The 21,555-nt window shown below is 45.1% G+C and overlaps 1 protein-coding gene and 1 long non-coding RNA gene across 2 annotated transcripts in view; both read right to left on the reverse strand.

The window, feature by feature from the left end:
• The window catches only part of adam19a (ADAM metallopeptidase domain 19a), a gene marked incomplete in the record, with an annotated part of 73,473 nt that extends 67,892 nt beyond the window's left edge, over positions 1-5,581 (reverse strand). The window contains 1 exon segment of the mRNA XM_042215419.1: positions 4,478-5,581. Within this exon segment, the coding sequence (XP_042071353.1) occupies positions 4,478-4,566 (89 nt within the window).
• Positions 5,582-15,364: 9,783 nt separating this feature from the next.
• Positions 15,365-16,309, reverse strand: LOC102293851. Its single transcript, XR_317605.2, has 2 exons — positions 15,919-16,309; positions 15,365-15,761 (listed from the first exon to the last, which is right to left on the reverse strand). It is a non-coding gene; the product is annotated as an uncharacterized LOC102293851 (long non-coding RNA).
• Positions 16,310-21,555: the final 5,246 nt, after the last annotated feature.

Raw genomic sequence — 21,555 nt, forward strand, 5'->3', positions numbered from 1 at the left:
TTGAAACCAAGCACACCATTGTTTTTCTTGTGACATTACCAATAAGTTTGATGTGTCACATGGCCCTCTTCCTATTTAAAAAACAAAAGTTGTAACCAAGATGGCCGACTTCTAAATGGCCACCATGGTCACCACCCATCTTGACGAGTTTGCCCCCTCACATATACTAATGTGCCACAAACAGGACTTTAATATCACCAACCATTCCCATGTTATTAGGGTGTATTCATATAAATGGCCCACCCTGTAATTCAAACCTCCTTTGTTGCCTGATCTTAGACTTTCTGTGCTGTGCTAGACAAGCATTCTCAGTGAAGTCAAACACCTTTTTTAAGAGTACTCTCATCTAGAATAGACTGTATGGGTCCTCTTCCCCCTTTAAAATCTGGTTCTCTGTATTTATTGATTGTAATGTGTAAAGCAGCCAGATATCCAGCCACTTATCCATTACATTCAATCACTGCTAAGGCAGATCTACAGGTCCTAGCCAATTATTTTCTGTGTTCAGATTTTAGAGTTAGCAAGGCTTTAATTTTATGTCTAGATCATTGGTTCTCAAACTGTGATACACGTACCACTGGTGGTACTTGGGCTCCCTGTAGTGGTAAGTGGGAAATCTAACAGAATTTTTCAGATTAAATAATAATCCATTCTGAAGGTATCCAAAGATCACACGAGAGTTCCCGAGGCTCTTCTGGGAGCTGGAGTCAACCAGAAGACATCTCCCCAAGCGAGTCCTCTATGAAAAGCAGCCTTTCCTTATCGCCAGTGGTCGCAGCCGCTACAGAGTGCTGGCGGGCTCGTTTCCCTGAGCCTTAAAACTGCAAGTTGGCAGACAGTGCCGCAGTGTTGACAACTTAGCGACTTTGTCGCTATATTTAGCGAGTTTTCAAACCCCCTTAGTAACTTTTTTCTAAAAAGCGACTAGCGACAAATCTGGCGACTTTTTCTGGTCTTATCGGGAGACTTATGACGACTTTTTGACGTGGAAGCAAGTATCGCTCTTACTGTCAGTGGGGCTCACAGGCGGCAGATAGTCCTCACGCAGAAGTCCACCCGAGCTGCTGTCAGAGCAGGAGATGGTCACACCTATAGGTCCAAACTGCAAATAAATCGCGCATGAGCGAAGCTCCTGCTCCTGCCCTGACTGCAATGCAGTCAGTTCTTGTTTTACTCTTACTTTTTGTGGATCACAAGGTTTAAAACAACTTAAAAACACACACAAACAAACAGTAACTCTGCCAGAGTGCCCATTTTGGGTCACTTTTGCCGGTCACAAGACTGGATAAAGGAAGTGGGTTGGAAATGTGACAAAAAAAACTAGAGAGCGAAAATTTCAGAAGAAATTTTAAGTGTGCCTATGCCGCTGCCAATGAGTGCAGTTTGCCATTCATACGGCTACAGGGAGCAAAACGCAGCAGAGCAGCTATTCTCCACCATGAACTACGGTAAAAACAAACACCGCTCGCTCCTCACAGATGACAGCTTACAGTCTTGCGTAAAGATGAAGTGACTTCGTACAGCCCCGATTTGCAGATGCTGTGCGCAGAGGTTCAGGAGCAGAAGTCCCATTGTACCACGGCAGACATGGCGATGTTTGCATGAACACGCTTTGTAGCATTTCTTTATTGACCCACACAGTCCGACACACCAACACAACAGCCGAGAGTCTCTAAGCCGGAGAGGCGTGATTGCAGATGCCACTCAGGTGGGTCCGCCTCCCCTGCAGCAGCACTGCAGACCACGCCCCGCCACACACATCAAACACGTAAAATAAATATTTATCAAGATATTTCGCAAATATTTATTTTTCATTTTTTAGCAGCATAGTGCTTTTTGCCAAATATTTTTAAAATTCAGGTCAAGGCGCTAATCATAGTAAACTGTATTTTGATCTCTCCTATATGCAGCGCAGCATACAGAGAGTCGAGAGGACGAGGCTGCAGGTACATCACAGCCAAAAAACTAATAAATAGAAATAAAAGAAGTAAGAAAATAAATATATGCTTAAGTCTCAGGGGATAAAGACAAGGCACAATTTAAAATTTACCATTTAAATTTGGAGTGGTTTAAAGTAAACAGTGTAGCAGATTGATTTTCTTGGGAGTAAAGAAATGTTTTGCATGCACCTTTGACTGACAATGATCTACAGTCAATTTCATACATTATTATAAAAACTTTGGTTGAAAGATCCACATAACTATTTAATAAAAGCTAGATATTTTAAATGAGAATAAGAAAGAAAATTATTTCTTTGCGCCCCCCTTTCCCTGTAAATGCCCTACCTGGCCCCCTGGCAAAGATTTTGCTAGACCCGCCCCTGCACAGTTACCAGCTGTCAGCTACTCAGAAAAGGATCCTGGTGTTATTTGTCTCTCAGAAACTGTTCATAACTTCAACTCATTCATGTCACCTAAAAGGTAAACCTGTTTCTCCATCACCTGTTCAGCTCTGATGATTCAGTAAGGACATCTCCTGGTTTCATCTTCACGTTTCCCTCTCACTAGGATATCCAAACTGACATAATGTTCAACAGCTTTTACAGCTGTGGCTCCAGCCAACATCAGCTGATACTGGAAATTAATATCAAATAAATTCTAACAACAGCTGATCAAGCTTAAACGTGCTGCTGTTGTTTAGCGCGACATCCGCTGGTTTCCTCGTTCTGGCGCAAAGTGGGCGATAAATAAACAAGAAAGAAAAGCCGATCAGCTGATCATTGATCAGTTTCATGATTTTAGTAGCAACAGGCGAGAGAGGGGGAGAGAATGAGAGAAGAAGAGGCAGCTGTGCAGCAAAGACAGAGTAGACAGACAGAACCTGAAAATTGTGCTGAAAAGAGGTGAAAAAGTTAAAAATTGTGCTGAAAAGAGCAGAAGAGGCTGAAAATTGTGCTAAAAAGAGGTGACGCGTGCTATATCTTTTGGTGCACATAACTTTTATACTTTTTCAGATATTAAGCTTTTTATGTCATTTTTCGCCCATTTTACTGAATGGGACAACATTATCAGTGTGATCACCAGCTGTGCTTGCTGGGCTGAGCCATGTTTTTTCTCTGTACCCTCACCAATTTCACATCAAAACATAGGTATTTTCTATGGCTTTCAAAAAATGTCACTATCGTTGTTGTGGGAGTTAGAGATTTTTGGAAAATCTCCTCAGAGCAACACAAAGTCTAAAAACTCTCCATAGAAACCCAATGGACACTTTGTTCAAAATCAGCGCTGGAATTCTCCAATGAGACACATTTTCTAATTGTCATGTCTCCTTAACGAAACGAAGTTAAGACATGAGGCTTGTGTCAATATATCTTCAGACACTTCTGACGCTCATGATTCAACAATTTTTTTCTTACCTATTACCGTTTGGCCATGAATTACATTTGTTTGAGGGTAGGAAATTTCTGCCCGTGGTATGGCAAAATGCCCATGTTACGAAACAGATAAAATAGAAAACTGCCACTCCTCCTCCACCAAGAACCTCATCTTCAGCCAGCATTGCCTCACTCAAAAGGCGATGGAAAAAGGTGCTTCGACTTACGAAAATTTTGACTTACGAAAGACCCTCTGGAACAAATTAATTTTTTAAGTTGGGGTTCCACTGTATTTGTTTTAAATTATAGTATTTGTGCTAAATGGTAGTATTTGTCCTAAAACATAGTATTTCTGCCAAATCATAGTATTTCTGCAATGTTATAGTATTTGTGCTAAAGCATAGTATTTGTGACAAATCATAGTACTTCTGCTATGTTATAGTATTTCTGCTAAATAATAGTATTTCTGCTATTTTGTAGTACTTTTGATAAATAAAAATATTTATACACAGCATTCACACTGCATTTTCGAAGGAAATGCAACCTTTTCTAGTTATTATTTGGTATTAAAACTACTTTTAATTAGATTTGTGCTGTGTGTTTTATCATTAATGTATTTTATGTATTTCTGTTTTATATTACTGTGAAGCACTTTGTGGTTTTTATCCTGTGAAAAGTGCTATATAAATAAATTGATTTGATTTGATTTTAGTGTGCATCAGCACCAGACCGACAGAGGGTGTGATGGAGTGACGGCAAGTCACAAGGAAAAGTGAGTGCTGGTGAGGCAGTGTGTGTTGAGCCCAGAAAAGGTAACCGTAGCTGGCTCCAGGTTGACTTCTTTCTGGCTAAGTCAAAGACACCTAAGCAACCAGAAGTAAAGGTAACTAGAGGCACTGGTGACAGCTGATATTGCTCTACCTCTGGAGTAGAATTCATTTGTGTTTACCAACAGCTAGAGTCATCAGAGCAAAAGACGACTAACAGGCCCGTTAAATCTTAGCAGTCTAATTATTCAGATAATAAACCAAAGGCAAGCAAAAAAATAAATAAATAAAACAGCTAGACAACAAATGGACAGCAGTCAACCAGATAGCACTGTGTACCAATAACATCAGAGGCACAGAAGTATATATGAGAGATTAGGCTGACATGAGAACTTACTGATTATGTTCCACTTGTAGCACCAGCTGGAGGTCACTGGACGAGAGCAAGATCTTTCCTCTGACTGGATATTCCTCCTGTAAGGTCATGATGAAAACTGGGTTAGCTCCAGATGCTTTGGCTTCTTTTCACTATGCAAAGCCATGCCTATTGGGTTAACTTGTGATTTTAAATATACTATGAATTAGAGGTAGATAAAGTGCTTGAAGTTTATAGTGGTCAGTATGATTACAATAGTGCTATATGAATGAAAAAACATCTCTGATTGCTAGAACATGTTAGTAGCCTTGCCGGTGCATTTTGTATGGCTTGGAGGCGAGAGAGATGATTTGTCCAAGCTGGTAAACAGGGCATTACAATAATCTAAACGCGATGACACAAATGCATGAACATTTTTTCCAGTTCAGCTGAGGAGACCATATATCTCCTCAGCTGACCTGGCATTTTCTCCATCTTCTTGGAACTATAGGCCTTTAGAGTTGATGCCGCAATGCATTGTGGGAGCGCGGCGCCATTTTCCGGGTCCACAATCAAAACAAACACACTGTGTTGGAACGACGAATACAAGAAAGACAATCAACTATATAGAGACCAATTGCGTCCAGAGGTGAAGCGGCAGTAATTGCAGAAAATGTGGACCAGTATGAAATACGGCCGTGGAGTAGAAACCCTGAAGACCAACCGCTATTGACATAGCCTGACATATTTCCTACCTTGTCTGTGGAGTCAGCGTGTACAAGTCGTCATTCAAACAAAGGTAAGTCAGCTTGAGTACTGCGAGTGAAATGAATTTGATTTTCCCCCGAACATTCAAATTAGTGCAGCATAAATTCACTCATGAGGGGGAAATTACAGTGAGAACATGTGGAGGCTCTGTTAGATGGATGTAACATTGTCCTGGAGGATTTAGTTTTTCTTTATGGTTAAAGAAATGGCAATGATTTATTCATATTTATTATAAATAATTCTAATTATACATCTTGCTTCCATGTTTGTATCCTGTGTCACAAAAAATACATTTTATTTTAGTTTTATACATTGATTAATGACCTGCAGAATCTCCTTATCATATTAAGTGATTCATAATTGTCACTAGTGATGGGTACCGGTGTCCGGTGCCATGATGGCACCGGTTCTGACATAAACGGTAGTAACCAGACCGAAAAGCAGCGCACATTTCGGTGCTTTATTTCGGTGCTTTTTTTTCCTGAGCTGTGATACACTTTAGATTCTAGCCAATCATTTTACGTTTCCGAGGATAGTAGGCGGGGCCAGGTACGTACGTTCTTTAGAGCAGAGCTACAGATTAAAAATGTCCAAGGCGAAGCGGTCAAAAGTCTGGCTGTACTTCATAGCAAAATATGCAAACTCAGCAGCCTGCAACAAGTGCTTTAAGCTGATACTGTGATACTGTCAAAGGAGGTAACACCTCAAATCCGATGAAACACCTGGCGACGCATAGCGTTTTTTTTAAAAGCCCAGAAATGCGCCGTATTTGATAGCTTGCTGCGAGACCTCACACCGAGCACATCTACTGCGGGTGGGTTGCCTGTTATGCAACATCCCCCAAAAACACGAAGAGGAGAGTCCTGGCCCCTAGCCCTGCCAGTGTAGCAGAAATGATGACGGATGATGGTGGCAGCAGCCGTTCTTCTCTGCGTGAGTAGCTAATTTACGTTGAGTAGGCTAACCACGTTATTACATTAATGCATGTAAGGTGAACTAGCAAACATCATCATAGCTACATGCGGCTGTCTTCTTGTTTGATGGCAGATACTCCCTTCACCCTGGCCAAAAAGGCTAAAATGACCAAAGAAAAAGTGGAAAACAGTTAAACATGAGAGGTTTTTGGACAAAGTTTGTGTTTTTTCCATTGTTTAAGCACTGCTTCCAGCCAAGAGTGATACCATATATGCCCCATAGCTGCAGAAAAGGCTAACATTGTTATCTTTTTACAAAAAACCAGCTGAACATGAGAGGTTTTTGGACCAATTTTGTGTTCTCCATTCTTTAAGCACCGGTTTGAGCACCGTTTGAGCACCGGCACCGTTTCAAAAGTACCGATTTGGCACCGGTATCGGATAAAACCTAAACGATACTGTGGAATACGCCAGGCACAAACACACGCACACACAGGTATGTACTGCCAACTTCCACATTTATTCAGTCTTGTTGTTATGACAGCTGACTCAGTCTCACAGTCTGACAGCTCACGAGCCCAGCTGATCTCTCTCTGGCCGCTCCTCCTCGTCTCACTATAAACACAGCGGAGGGAGACCATCATCAGTCCATAAACAACATCAGCTGTTCTTACCGGCCTCGCAGCGCCGCCCTGTTGAGCCTTCCGCTCCACTCCTCCCCTGCAGCCGCGCCCGGGGCCACGCCTCCGCCACACACCCCCACCGCCCGTTCGAGGCCGGGGAGCCGTCAGGCCGAGCCAACTCCCCCCCCCGCGAGCGAGAGAGGAAATCGGCCACTGCCATCTGCGCCCCCGGCCTATGGATCACCTTGAACTTAAAGGGCTGCAACGCCAGATACCACCGGGTGATCCGGGCGTTGGCATCCTTCATGCGGTGGAGCCACTGCAGCGGGGCGTGGTCCGAACAGAGGGTGAATGAGCGTCCCAGGAGGTAATAGCGCAGGGAGCCGACCGCCCACCGGATGGCCAGGCACTCCTTCTCCACGGTGCTGTACCGGCGCTCGCGCTCTGCCAGCTTCCGGCTGATGTATAGGACAGGGCGGTCGGCCCCCCTCACCTGCTGGGACAAAACGGCTCCCAGCCCTCTGTCCGAGGCGTCAGTCTGCAGAACAAAAGGGAGGGAAAAGTTAGGAGTGTGAAGCAGCGGCTCCCCACAGAGAGCCTTTTTCACCTGCACAAACGCCGCCTGGCACGGCCCCGTCCACTGGACCAGATCCGGGGCACCCTTTCGAGTGAGATCGGTCAGGGGGCTGGTTAGCTGCGCAAACCCCGGCACAAAGCGACGATAGTAACCCGCCAACCCCAAGAACCGTCTCACCTCCTTTTTCGTCCTGGGGCGCGGGCAGGATGCGATAGCCGCCGTCTTCTCCACCTGTGGACGCACCTGCCCGCCCCCCAGGTGGTACCCCAGATACTGCACCTCCCTCCGTCCAACCGCGCACTTCTTCGGATTGGCCGTGAGCCCCGCCCCCCTCAGGGACTCCAGGACCGCGGCCACCCGCAGCACATGCTCCGCCCAGGTGTCGCTGTGGATGATCACGTCATCCAGGTAGGCGGCAGCATACGCTGCGTGCGGACGCAGTACCCGGTCCATGAGACGCTGGAAAGTGGCCGGGGCCCCGAACAGGCCAAACGGAAGCGTCACGAACTGGTACAAACCGTACGGAGTGGAGAAGGCCGTTTTCTCCCTGGCCTCGGCAGACAAGGGAATCTGCCAATAGCCCTTGGTTAAGTCCAGTGTCGTGAAAAAGCGGGCCGTGCCTAACCGGTCCAGGAGCTCGTCGACCCGAGGCATGGGGTAGGCATCAAAGCGTGACACTTCGTTCACCCTGCGATAGTCGACACAGAACCGTATAGACCCATCCTTCTTCGCCACCAGAACGATGGGGCTACACCAGGCGCTGTGCGACTCTTCTATTACTCCCATCCTCAGCATTTCCGCCAATTCCCTCTGCACGATTTTTCGCTTATGCTCTGGGAGCCTGTAGGGCCGTGAACGCACCGTCACGCCGGGCTGCGTCACGAAATGGTGCTCGATGAGGGACGTCCGGCCGGGCAGGGGGGAGAACACGTCCGCAAAACGCTGTTGCAACGCGACAACATCCGCTCTCTGGGCCTGTGTGAGATGGTCATCACAAGGGAGGGAGGTGGGAATGATAGAATTTGGCACCTCAGGCCCCAACTCATCTCTCTCCTTCACCAAGCTCACCAGAGAAGCGGTTTCAACCTCTCGCCACAGTTTGAGGAGATTGAGGTGATAAATCTGCGTGGCTCCTCCCCTGTCCGACCGAGCGACCTCATAGTCCACGTCCCCGACTCGCCGTGTGACCACAAAGGGTCCTTGCCACTTGGCGAGCAACTTCGAGCTGGAAGTAGGGAGTAACACAAGCACTTTATCTCCCGGTGAAAATTGCCTGAGCCTAGCCCCTCTGTCATACAGGCGTTGCTGACGCTGCTGAGCCTGGAGCAAATTCTCCCGTGACAACCTCCCCAAAGTGTGGAGTTTTGCTCTCAGGTCCAACACGTACTGGATCTCATTTTTGGCGGGGCTCGGACCGTCCTCCCAGCTTTCTTTAATCAGGTCGAGCACCCCACGTGGCCTCCTGCCGAACAGCAGTTCAAAGGGAGAAAATCCCGTGGAGGCCTGGGGCACCTCCCGCACTGCGAATAACAGAGGGTCTAGCCAGTGATCCCAATTGCGTTCATCCTCGTTAATGAACTTCCGAATCATGGACTTTAAAGTCTTATTCAGCCGCTCCACCAGCCCGTCAGTCTGAGGGTGGTAGACACTGGTCCGAATAGATTTAATGCCCAGTAATTCGTACAGTTCCCGCAGTGTACGAGACATAAACGACGTGCCCTGGTCAGTCAGTATCTCTTTCGGGATTCCGACTCGGGAGATGACCTGAAACAGTGCCTGCGCCACACTCTTTGCAGAGATGGTGCGCAGCGGAACTGCTTCCGGGTACCGCGTTGCGTAATCCACCAGGACTAACACAAAGCGGTAGCCGCGTGCACTCCGGTGAAACGGCCCGATGAGGTCCATGCCGATGCGCTCAAACGGGACCTCAATGCAGCGGCCGAAGTGTTTTTAGCTATAACTCATACCATGCGACTCAAAACAGGCTGTGACATCGATAAGTCGAGGATATGACCGATGGAGGCGCAGTCATCTTGTCGCCTGCTCATCGTATGTGTTGATTGACACGGTTTTAATTACTGGCTAAAGACAAGTAGTTTCGGTCAGCTCCGCCTCGTCGTCATGTAGACGTGTGTGCGCATCACCGGCCTTAGCGCACCATTCCGCTCGGTATGATCGTTGGAATTCTCGCAGGCCCATATAATGCTTATCTTGTGGTTATTCACGCTCCAGAGATTTGTTCTCTAATGTTACGTACCATAGTGTGGCAAGACCGTAACATAGCTGGTATACACAGACAGCCATTAATAGCTCATGCATGACCCGCCGGTATCGAAAATAGCGGTTGTTCTACCTTCTGCGGAAACCACTGCGTGCGACACAATACATAAAACTTGGGTGCCGATACTATTGCCTCTCAATTAGGAAAAACTGTAATGCTCATGATTATGCAAAGGTGAAACCCAAGTGAACAATAAAATTATGCATGAAATTATAAGTCAGGCTCACGTAACCAGCATACTAACGAGTGGCCAATGCTAACATAGAAGATGTGGGTACAGGTGAGATATATGTAAATGACATATTCCAAGACATAGCAGGTCTGTTGCATTTGAAGCAGTTTACTCCTCACATGTGGAGTGATAAAATTCCTAATGACACATTTCCAGTTAAATGTCCTCCACCGCATGTTTTTAGTAGCCACACAAAAACCTACCAAACTCTTTCTCATCATACGTCCCTGGTGTGAACCCATCGTCCTTGGAAATCCCCCTTATTAATGTTTGAGCATCTTCCAATTTAAGTTGTCTTTCCAACATGGTTTACACAAAGGTTGCTTAGAGCAGATAGAGGACATATAGTGACACAGGGCTCTGAGGTGCCTGTCATCGTAGGACTGCTCCAAGGGTGAAGAATGCAGTGCTCTCTTAGATAGTTCGTCGGCTACCACCCTTCCGGCGCCCGCGGAGCTCGATCCAGTGTGGAGAGGGTATCACTCCAGTCAGGCTCTCCACCTCCCGGAGTCTGTGTCGCGCTACTGCACTGCCCCGCCTGTACACCCGAGCCTGCAAGTCTATGAGGCCGATCGCTCTACGACGCTACAAACACCCGCCTTACCGTCCCAGCTTATCGCACCCCTCCGAGCGTGCTGCAGACAGTAGCCGGGGTACTACCCTGGAGCATGAAGTACCCCAGTCCGTCGCCAATTGGTACCCAAGAATCCAGACAGCGGAGGATGCGCACAGGCTGCGGGACAACTACACACGCTCGTCCGCTACTCTCGCTATTGTCTACTGCGTCCCTTGATCACACTGCTGCGCTGGCAATGGATATACATTCAAATAAACAGAACCTAGGCCGCTACATAATGGTATACCTAGTATATGGGCTTCATCGATGCGAGACGACCGCCTTCACCATCCACTCCATGTTCTGCCACTCGAGCAGATGCCCCGGGCGGATAGCGCAGCTGCTGTTAGAGTGTAGACGAGGGTCTGCTGTCTAGCCCGGTGCTCCCTACCAATACGGCCGGCGCTAATACCTCTCCTTTCCGGTCGTCACGTACAGCGGCCATATACGCGGTAGTATAACATGTAAATGTCACCCTGAAGGCAGTCTATTGGTTCGTAGTTTTGTACTGCCTGCCACCAAGACCGGGGGTTCATCCGCAACACTTGGCCGGAAAGTAGGACTGGATGGACGCCAGTCTAACACGAAAACACCTGTCCCGACGTGTCCATAAGCGGACAATATCCCTCCCTCATTTTCACCCGTCCTGCTCCGCACTGTCCAACACTCAGCAACCAGGGCACCTCGTGTGCCAATATGTGCTCTGTGATAAGCTCTACCTGTGCGCGGACTACGCCGGGTCGGCGCTAAGCCACCTCTGGAGTCTCCGCGATATCCCCAGCTCGGACGGCTCACTCAACGCCAGCACAAGGGTTAGGCATGGGACTCAGCGTCCAGGTCACCGTCTAGCGCCCTTTGCGTCGTCGCACCTATCCACTCCACAGACCACCTATCTGTTGCAGTCCCAGACTCAATTTCCCCGCCCCCACCTTCGCCCCGACTAAGTTACTACACTATGTTCAATCCCCTTCTCCCATACCTATTAGTTTTTATATTTCAATCTACTCTCGAGCGCGTCAGCAGCAAATTAGAAACAAAACATTCATTACTGAAGTGACGACGCTAGAAGTACCTTCGTATTTAATTAGAATCTGCTATTCAATTAAGGCCTGTCGGCTCGAGAGTCTGCATCTGGCACGGTGGCGAGCCATGTTTAGTTCCGGCCTGCCTCAGTTGTACAAGGGAAGTGCACATACTATGCTCTAGTCCCGTACCTGTTCCACCCACGCTGCTTTTTATCCACAACGGCGGAAAGCGTGGCTCCTATACCGTAACTCAGACGTCACCGCACTACCTCCAAGCTTGCGCGAATGCCAGGTGTCAGTGGCACCGGTCCACATCTTCGCCGTCTTCCCGCATGTCGAAATTCTGAAGAGGTGACCCTTCGGACTTCCGAGATATGAAGCTAGTGTCCGACACCACTCTTGGATCCACCAGCCGTGTTCGTCTTCTCCCTCCGATGTCCCGGTTGCTAAGGCCGAGTCGGTGTAACACGCCGACGTCGCCAGCAGCGTGGCGCAAAGGGACTGACCAAAGCGCACTTACTCATGGGTTATCATTCTTCATGTTGCGTATTCCAAAGCCCGATTTTGCTGCAGAGCTCACGGATAAACCGACCCGGGGCTTTTTTCCAAAGAGTACAATAAATTAAAGTGGTGCTTTCGGAACGTGGTGGAGCACCCCACCATTCCTTGTCCCAACCAGCCGCTCACGACTCACGTCGCGAACCAAGCCCTTGGTCTCCCTCGACGCCGGAGGCATGATATCTTCTAGGGCGTCAGAACCCTTGTTTTTGTGATTCCTTCCGCCGGACAAAACCTGAGGTAAGCAGAATGCCCATGGAGGCGACCCAACACCTGCTCACCGCGACCCTTATATGTTATGGCATTGATTCGTCATTAAAAGCTCGTGCGCTGCCGTTGGACTTATCGTTTTTATTAGTGTAAACTAACGCAAGACCAAAACACTGGTGAATTCGTCAGTTCCTGGGTCCTCCCTCCATCCGTTATGCAACCCGCAGCTAACTCCACAAGTGGTGGCCGGCTTCAAGGCTTACAGCACAAATCCAGGTGGGCCGCCGACCAGATTTTTCAGCTTCAGTGAACTCTAGCAGGTTGTGGGTTCTTTGAGGACGGCTCCTTTTACCTGTCACTACAGATGGTCTGTTTATGTTTTGATCAAGAGCCTTTTTTTGGGCAGCTGAAGAGGAGAAGTCTATCTTATGGCCAACCTCTGGCTGTATCTTGGTCATATTACCCAGCAAAACCCAGTATGCAGGTTCATCTGTAACAGTCCTTGTGCCACGGATCTGCACTGTTGCTTCTACATTAAACAGAAGAGCAGTGACATGGCTGCAGGTCTCCGCGACTCCGGCCATACAGGTGCAGTGGGCGGCTTCAACCTTCCCTGTGATGCTCACAGTGACCCATGGCTGCAATGCTGGTTCATTCAGTCTTTGAGAGTGCATGTATTTAATATATATTCTTAATGCTTATTTGCTGGTTATATTGTTTTATGTATAGGCCTTTATAAACCAGGCCCAGAGGTGACAAAGAACTAGGTTGCAGGCTGACAGGAAACTGCATGCTTTTGCAGAGCATATGAGGTGCAGACAGAAAGTGAAACTAAGCAGAGTGTTTGATCGGAACTTAAAGTGTGCGTGACGTGTAGAGGAAGTATATAATAATCAGGCTGGCTGCTGCTGCTTTAGACTTGAGCTGGTGTCTCTGTGTGCTCAGTCTCCTTTTCCGGAAATATAAAATAAAGATCATTTTTTGAGTTAGACCACTTTGAGCCATGAGTGGTTTTCTTTTGCAGTTGAGTGCAGTACCTGAAACACACACAAAGTTCATTTAAAGACAAGAACTATGAGCCAAGGCCGACACAAATGTGTTTTATCTACTTTATCATAAATGTAACAAAGTGTTTAGAAAGTTAGCACATACATGTCATTTTTCATTTCTTTATGTGTCCATCTATAGAACGCTGCAGGTTATAGTCTAAATCTGCCTGTTCTGTCAGAAACCTGCCTGCAGAAAATGAACCTAAAGTATGTAATGCAAGGATGTCATCACTGTAGAGATGGAGAAAGCATAAAGTGACAATTATGAATCACTTAATATGATAAGGAGATTCTGCAGGTCATTGAATTAACCGGTTCCCGGGCGTCGATCGAGGTGCGCGTCGGCGATCCCCCGCCCCGGGCAACTCTGCCGCCATAGGAATCCTATGGCGCGAGAGAAGCAGGAGGGTGGCGGGTGAGGCCGGGCAGGAAGCCTGTCCTGCCGAAAAGGACCTCGGACATTCCCCCCACGCCGCGCGAGACAGCAGGTGGATACTGAAGGAGCGACCACGAAGAAAAGAGAGGAACGTGAGCTGGAGAGACTATCCTGAGCGGTTTCGTGGCCAACCTAACTTAATGAAATAAACCCAAAGCCGAGGGCACAAGACAACACGCAAACACAACAGGGTAGTGAAGTAAACTTGTGCTCTAACGTTCCACCATTATTCGATGTGTTGGTTGACATGTGTGAATACACCAGGCACAGACACGCACACACAGGTAGGTACAGCCAACTTCCACATTTATTCAAGTGTTGTTGTTTTGACAGCTGACTCAGTCACACAGTCTGACAGCTCACGAGCCCAGCTGATCTCTCTCTGGCCGCTCCTCCTCGTCTCACTATAAACACAGCGGAGGGAGACCATCATCAGTCCATAAACAACATCAGCTGTTCTTACCGGCCTCGCAGCGCCGCCCTGTTGAGCCTTCCGCTCCACTCCTCCCCTGCAGCCGCGCCCGGGGCCACGCCTCCGCCACACATCCCCCTCCATAATTGTCACTTTATGCTTTCTCCATCTCTAAAGTGATGACATCCTTGCATTACATACTTTAGGTTCATTTTCTGCAGGCAGGTTTCTGACAGAGAACAGGCAGATTTAGAATATAACATGCAGCGTTCTATAGATGGACACATAAAGAAATGAAAAATTACATGTATGTGCTAACTTTCTAAACACTTTGTTACATTTATGATAAAGTAGATAAAACACATTTGTGTCGGCCTTGGCTCATAGTTCTTGTCTTTAAATGAACTTTGTGTGTGTTTCAGGTCCTGCACTCTCAAAGACTGAATGAACCAGCATTGAGCCATGGCTCAAAGTGGTCTAACTCAAAAAATGATCTTTATTTTATATTTCCGGAAAAGGAGACTGAGCACACAGAGACACCAGCTCAAGTCTAAAGCAGCAGCAGCCAGCCTGATTATTATATACTTCCTCTACACGTCACGCACACTTTAAGTTCCGATCAAACACTCTGCTTAGTTTCACTTTCTGTCTGCACCTCATATGCTCTGCAAAAGCATGCAGTTTCCTGTCAGCCTGCAACCTAGTTCTTTGTCACCTCTGGGCCTGGTTTATAAAGGCCTATACATAAAACAATATAACCAGCAAATAAGCATTAAGAATATATATTAAATACATGACAACTTCAAAGACTGAATGAACCAGCATTGCAGCCATGGGTCACTGTGAGCATCACAGGGAAGGTTGAAGCCGCCCACTGCACCTGTATGGCCGGAGTCGCGGAGACCTGCAGCCATGTCACTGCTCTTCTGTTTAATGTAGAAGCAACAGTGCAGATCCGTGGCACAAGGACTGTTACAGATGAACCTGCATACTGGGTTTTGCTGGGTAATATGACCAAGATACAGCCAGAGGTTGGCCATAAGATAGACTTCTCCTCTTCAGCTGCCCAAAAAAAGGCTCTTGATCAAAACATAAACAGACCATCTGTAGTGACAGGGAAAAGGAGCCGTCCTCAAAACAGAAAAATCCCACCTGCTACTGTGGAGGAGTGTCACTGCTATTGATACAATGCTGAATAAAGAAACAAACTAATTTTGCCTCTTTTTTAATTAAAACCACTTTATAGAACATCACATCAGTTACAGTGTAGAATCCATGTCATTTATAGTTTACAAATGACAAAATGTTTACACAAAATCATGACAGTGTTTACATGATGTCACCCACTACCAGCACTTTATTTACTGTATCTTTTGAAAAAATACCGCTATTTATACAGCAAAAGACTTAAGAATATTTAACATGAGCAGGTTTCATTTTCCCTGGTTTTACTACCACACTGTTCACCAAAACGCAGCAAACCTTCACCATCTTATCCAGAAGGGTCACCTCTTCACCCTCACATGGAAGAAGTAATCTGACTGGCATGGTAGTATGTTTGAAGCAGGTCCCTTGTGTAGCGCTGGAACCCAGTCACGATGTCATCCTTGTCATAGGCTGGTTTGCTGCAATAATGCCAAATAATTAGCAATTCTATAAATAGAAGGTAGTTCTGCAAAATCACTCAGTTGGATGTTTGTTCTAATTTGCTGTGACCTCAGAGTGCATTGAAAATAAAACTAATAGGCTATAAAGAGTGATATGAACATAGTTAGAACTTACCGGAATGCAAATGTCTGGAGCACCAACAGATATTTGGAGATAGAAGAGAACTGGATATCAGCTCGTCTCACAGCTGCTATCCAGACTAGATGGCTTCGTTTGGCAACATCGATACACGAGCTGCCTCATGTTGCTTCCAGGTTGGGAAAGAGTGAAAAGATAAACCATTTTCAAGCTTATTCTCTTGCCAGTCGTGCGATCGAACTGTGCAGCCAGTACAGCAAATACGAACCATGGCTGTTGTGTATGCCTTCGCTCTTTTTTCACTTGCGCTTTGGACCCGGAAAATGGCGCATCAGGCCAAAATCCTTTCCACGCCCACCCCCGTGACATCACGCTCCAAAGCCCTAAATATACTTAGATAGGTTAATTGATTAATCCAAATTGCCCACAGGTGTGAATGTGGGAGTAAATGCGAGCGCGAATGGTTGTCAGCCTCTGTGTGTTGGCCCCGCGACAGACTGGCGACCTGTCCAGGGTAGTACCCCGCCTCTCGCCCTATGACAGCTGGGATAGGCTCCAGCGCCCCCTCTGACCCTGAAAAGGATAAGCGGAAGCGAATGGATGGATGGATAAAATTCCAACTATAGTGGGGGAGGAGAATCTGAACACCTCACTCAGGAGTAAACTAGACCCTGTGTCACTATATTCTCTTGCTAAACAACTTAAATTGGAAGATGCTCAAACATTAATAAGGGGGATTTCCAAGGACGATGGGTTCACACCAGGGACGTATGATGAGAAAGAGTTTGGTAGGTTTTTGTGTGGCTACTAAAAACATGCGGTGGAGGACATTTAACTGGAAATGTGTCATTAGGAATTTTATCACTCCACATGTGAGGAGTAAACTGCTTCAAATGCAACAGACCTGCTATGTCTTGGAATATGTCATTTACATATATCTCACCTGTACCCACATCTTCTATGTTAGCATTGGCCACTCGTTAGTATGCTGGTTACGTGAGCCTGACTTATAATTTCATGCATAATTTTATTGTTCACTTGGGTTTCACCTTTGCATAATCATGAGCATTACAGTTTTTCCTAATTGTTTACAGACATTTTCCGAAAGCATATTGTCAGAATTCAACACACAAATCAAAAAACACACACACAATGGGCAAAACCCTTCAATTCACCTGCAAAATAAAGTCATCATATTGACTTACTGTAAGCCTTTTTATGTTCAGTGTAACACTTACTACAGACAGTACATAGGCCTACATGAGTGCATTGTAAAAGATTACAGAATGTTTGTATACAAAACTCACAAATACATGGTGCCAAATATATTTTTACTGTATTCTCCCACAAAAACAATGTACAGTGTTCATCCCAACCAAAACAAAGTTGCGCGTACCATCAGTGTTGGCCAAGTTACTTTGGAAAGTAATTAATTATAGTTACTAGTTACTTCTTCAAAAAAGTAACTGAGTTAGTAACTGAGTTACAATATTCTAAAAGTAATTAATTACTTGAAAAGTAACTATTGCGTTACTTTAAAAAAAACGTTTAACCCTCTGGGGTCCAGGGTATAATTGGCCATTTTTTACTACTTTTGATTCTCCCTCCACATTTCACCTTTAAAAACTATTTACTTTGCCTTTTTTGGTATCATCCTTTTCAGCACAACCTCACGTGTCTGAATTTACAGTCATGCTTTCATTTTGATATACTGTATTAACGCAATTGATCTAAAATCACACAAAAAACATAAAATCAGAGTAGAAAAGGTTATATTTTTTACTGTAACAACCACAAACATGTTTAATGAATCATATTTCATAACTTAAAATGTAAATATAAATTGTCAATTTTAAAATCCTATGCACAAGTTTTGCAAACAATAAAGTTATTTGCATCCATTTACCTTTTACCTTGATTTTTTTAAATAACCATTTCAAACTATTTACAGAACAATCAGCTGTTCTGCATTCAATAAGATGCCACAAATTATTTGCGCGACTCCAAAAAATTTATTTCTGTTCACTATAAAGGAGAACATCACAGCCTGATACCTGCAGGCCTGACAACAGCAGGTGTATCACTCCTGTTTCTACCTGGAGACAGCAGTCGCCTCATTGTTCTGACACACAACACAAAACTATCCACAACACTACACACTAACTACACAAGACAACACATTAACTACACACTCAAACACGCTAAACGTCACAAATCTCTCACATCGCAAAACTTGCTCTCCTTTTTCTGCTCTCTCCCTCTCTCTCTCTCTTCATCACTCCTAAAACTTCCCCTGTTTTGTTTTTTTTTACTCATAAGCAGAGAGTGCTCGCTGCGCTGTCCTTAGACAGTAAACGTGTTAGTCCAATAATCACACAACTGGTATGTTAACTCCAACTTTAATGGTTGCCTTCTTTCGTTCCTCCACACAGGAAAAAACTGACACTCCAAAAACTCCTACTTCCCCTTCCCACCTGCGTGTAGCCATGCCCCCCTTCACCGGACACTTGCGCAGTGGGACAGATACATCTTAACATCTCCCCTTTTTCTTTTAAGGAAAGGAAAACAGATTAGAACATTTTTTTTTCTTTTTGAACAATATAACATAAACATAATATAACACCCCAAACTAGTGTTTAAAAGAAACATTTTTATGGGTGTTAATTTTTTATTTTTTGTCATTAGTCCTTTCAGCTTTCTAGCTGCCATTCCCCTTCTCTCAGGGCTCTTAGCAGTCCAAGTGCTGATGTCCCCACTTTTGTCAGGCAGTTAAGCGAGCTGCTCTTTGGTAGATATGATCCATATGATGTGCCGAACAGTCCCTGTGTGCATAAGTTCTTTGATGCTACTGATGTTGAGCCGAAGCACTCATGCCAGCACTGTCTAGCACAACACCTGGAGCTCAGTTTTGCCCCCTGAGCTCCAGGTGTTGTGCTAGACAGTGATCATGATTACCGTCCTTGGGAGCGTGCGCAGCTGCTTAAAGCTGTAGAGTCCAGATTACTTACGTAGTCAGCTACTTCCGTACAACCGATATAAGATGCGGTAAGTTGAACACAGCTTCAACCGTCTGTTTGTTGAAAAATAGTAATGGACCGCATTTTCTTGTTAGTAACTGTAACGGCGTTGTAACGATAGGAATAGTAATTAGTTAGATTACCCGTTAGTGAAAAAAGTAACAGCATTACTTGTAACTTACTTGTACTCGTTATTTGTACTCCCATCACTGCATACCGTGGTCTGCATATACAACAGAGGAACCTACTGCGTAGAGTTACAGTAAAAAAAACAAAAAAAAAACAACAACTTTGCTGCATCCTCTCTTCTGTTTCAGTCTGCCAGAGCACCTCATCCACATCACAATCAACATGCTTGTAATGCAATATGCTCCCCATCCCAGTTACCTATAGCTGCATGTTATGACCCAGGTCATTGTTGCCGTGTGGTGCTGTTACTTGCCACACCATGCGGGGGGCATTGTTTGTACTCTGTGATGTCTGTTATGTAAGTTTCCAGGTGGAGGCTGACCATTGGTGGAAGAGGGAATGAGGCCAGCTACAAATTGGGACCTGACTGGGCCGCCAGCCCCTCCTACTACTTCCTGTTTCCAGTGAGTTTGGGGCCCTGGCGTGTGACAGAGCTGGGCTGCAGTAAAAACAGTTTAGAGAGTCGTATCTGGACATTGATTTTAGGGTTCGTTTTAAGGTCCTTTTATTGGTTTTTAAATCTTTAAATGGTCTGGCTCCTGTGTACTTATCTGACTTGCTGAAGCCACATGTTCCCCCTCGCTCGCTCCGTTCAGCTGAGCAGCTGCTGCTGTCGGTCCCTAAGTCGCGGCTGAAATGCAGAGGAGACCGTGCCTTTTCAATTGCGGCTCCGATGCTCTGGAATAACCTTCCCCTCCAAATTAGACAAGCGTCATCAGTGCAGGTCTTTAAGTCCAGATTGAAAACCTATTTTTATTCCCTGGCTTTTAACTCTGTAGGAAACTGACACCTTTTTATTTATTTTATTGTTTGTAATGATTTTATGGTATTTTTAATTTGGTTGTTGTTTTGATCTGTGTTGTTCAGCACTTTGGTCTGCCTGGTGTGTTCTTAAAGTGCTATACAAATAAACGATGATGATGATGATGATGATGATGATGATGATGATGATGATGATGATGATGATGATGATGATGGTAGCTGTAGGGGTGGGAAGCCGTTCCTTTTACAACCTTTTTCTCCTGTTTCGGGTAGGGAGACAGGTTAGAGGTTTGTATTTTCTTTTGGGGTTGATTCACTATACGTAAGTTAGTTCTGATTCATTTCCAGTGTGTTTTGTTTGTTGTTTTGGCCATGCCCACCCTGACGCTCGCTACCTGTCAAGTTAATAAAACGACTAGTCATTGTAAAACTGTGGCTGTGTTATTTACTTCTTTTTATTATTTTTCTTGTGTTGCACTCCAGCCCCCCCAGGCCGGTGTGTAAAATGCACAAAGGGTACAATTGCCAGTACGTTGGCCAGGGACATTGACCAGTTATGTTCCTGCCTCTCCACCTCCTTTTTGCCAGATTGAACCCTACTTCATCTATGGAAAATATATTCATGGGGCTTTTCTATGTAATCCATAGATTTTCTATGTAATACACGCTCTATAAAAATAAGTGTGTACTGTAAGTGATGCAGAAAAAGACTTATGAAATAGTGTATTTACAGTATATGCACTCCAGATATATGTGCATTACAATATAGTCTACAGTATTGCAAGAGTACCATCTGTAACAATCTATGGGCATAGAATTGTACTCGAAGAGTCGCTGCTGAAAGTATGTGTAGGTTGCACTTGCACATACTGATATTGTAGATCTTTAACTCTTGCAGTTTCGTTCAAAGGGGTTGAACACATCATTAGAAACGTGTTTTCAATTGTGAGTTGCTGTGTGTAAAGATGACAGCTGTGTTGAAGTTGTGTTCACGTTTTGCTGCCAGCGTTTACAGTTTTGCAACATTCCTACCACTTACTCAATGTGTACTACCACTGATGACATTGCTTCTTATATTTTATTTATTTTATATATATATAACTTTTTTTGGTTTGTTTATTTTAAAGGATTTTTAATGTAAAAATCTACACGCAGCTAATGAAGAGATCCCATACTGTGTTTTGTTGTTCTTGTAACAGTGACGGATCTATTCTATTTATTTCTAAGAGGTGCGGACTAAATACAGCTGATGCTAATAAGAGTAGGACAAACTGTAAATTAACTATTTTTTTTACAATAATTTTTTCCTCCTTGGTTGCCATCAAGGTACCATCAGGCCAAACTGAGATTGAGTACAGCAAGTCACTGAAAACTGTTTCCAAACTACCAATTTCATGCAAACAAGATGAGCAGATGAGTTTAAAACTTTAGTGGCTTCATTCTCCCACCTGAATGTGTATCTTTTAGTATCTTTGTGTCCATCTGAAACAGTAAAGGTTGTGGAGGTTGAAACAATGTGTCGGCTGGCAATGAAGACAGTAAAAACTTTCAAGTGACTAAAGAATCCACAGAGGAAAGCATCCCATCATGATAACAGATGTCCTTAATGACGGAGGTGGTTTAAAAAAACAAAAACCCAACAACACTGCTGCCACTAACATCCATGGCCATGCTTAAATATTCAAAGTCAAAAATCAGGTAGAAG

This window comes from Haplochromis burtoni, unplaced genomic scaffold (assembly GCF_018398535.1).
Source record: "Haplochromis burtoni strain Fernald_Lab_line unplaced genomic scaffold, NCSU_Asbu1 Contig_716, whole genome shotgun sequence".
In the NCBI taxonomy this organism is placed as follows: domain Eukaryota; kingdom Metazoa; phylum Chordata; class Actinopteri; order Cichliformes; family Cichlidae; genus Haplochromis; species Haplochromis burtoni.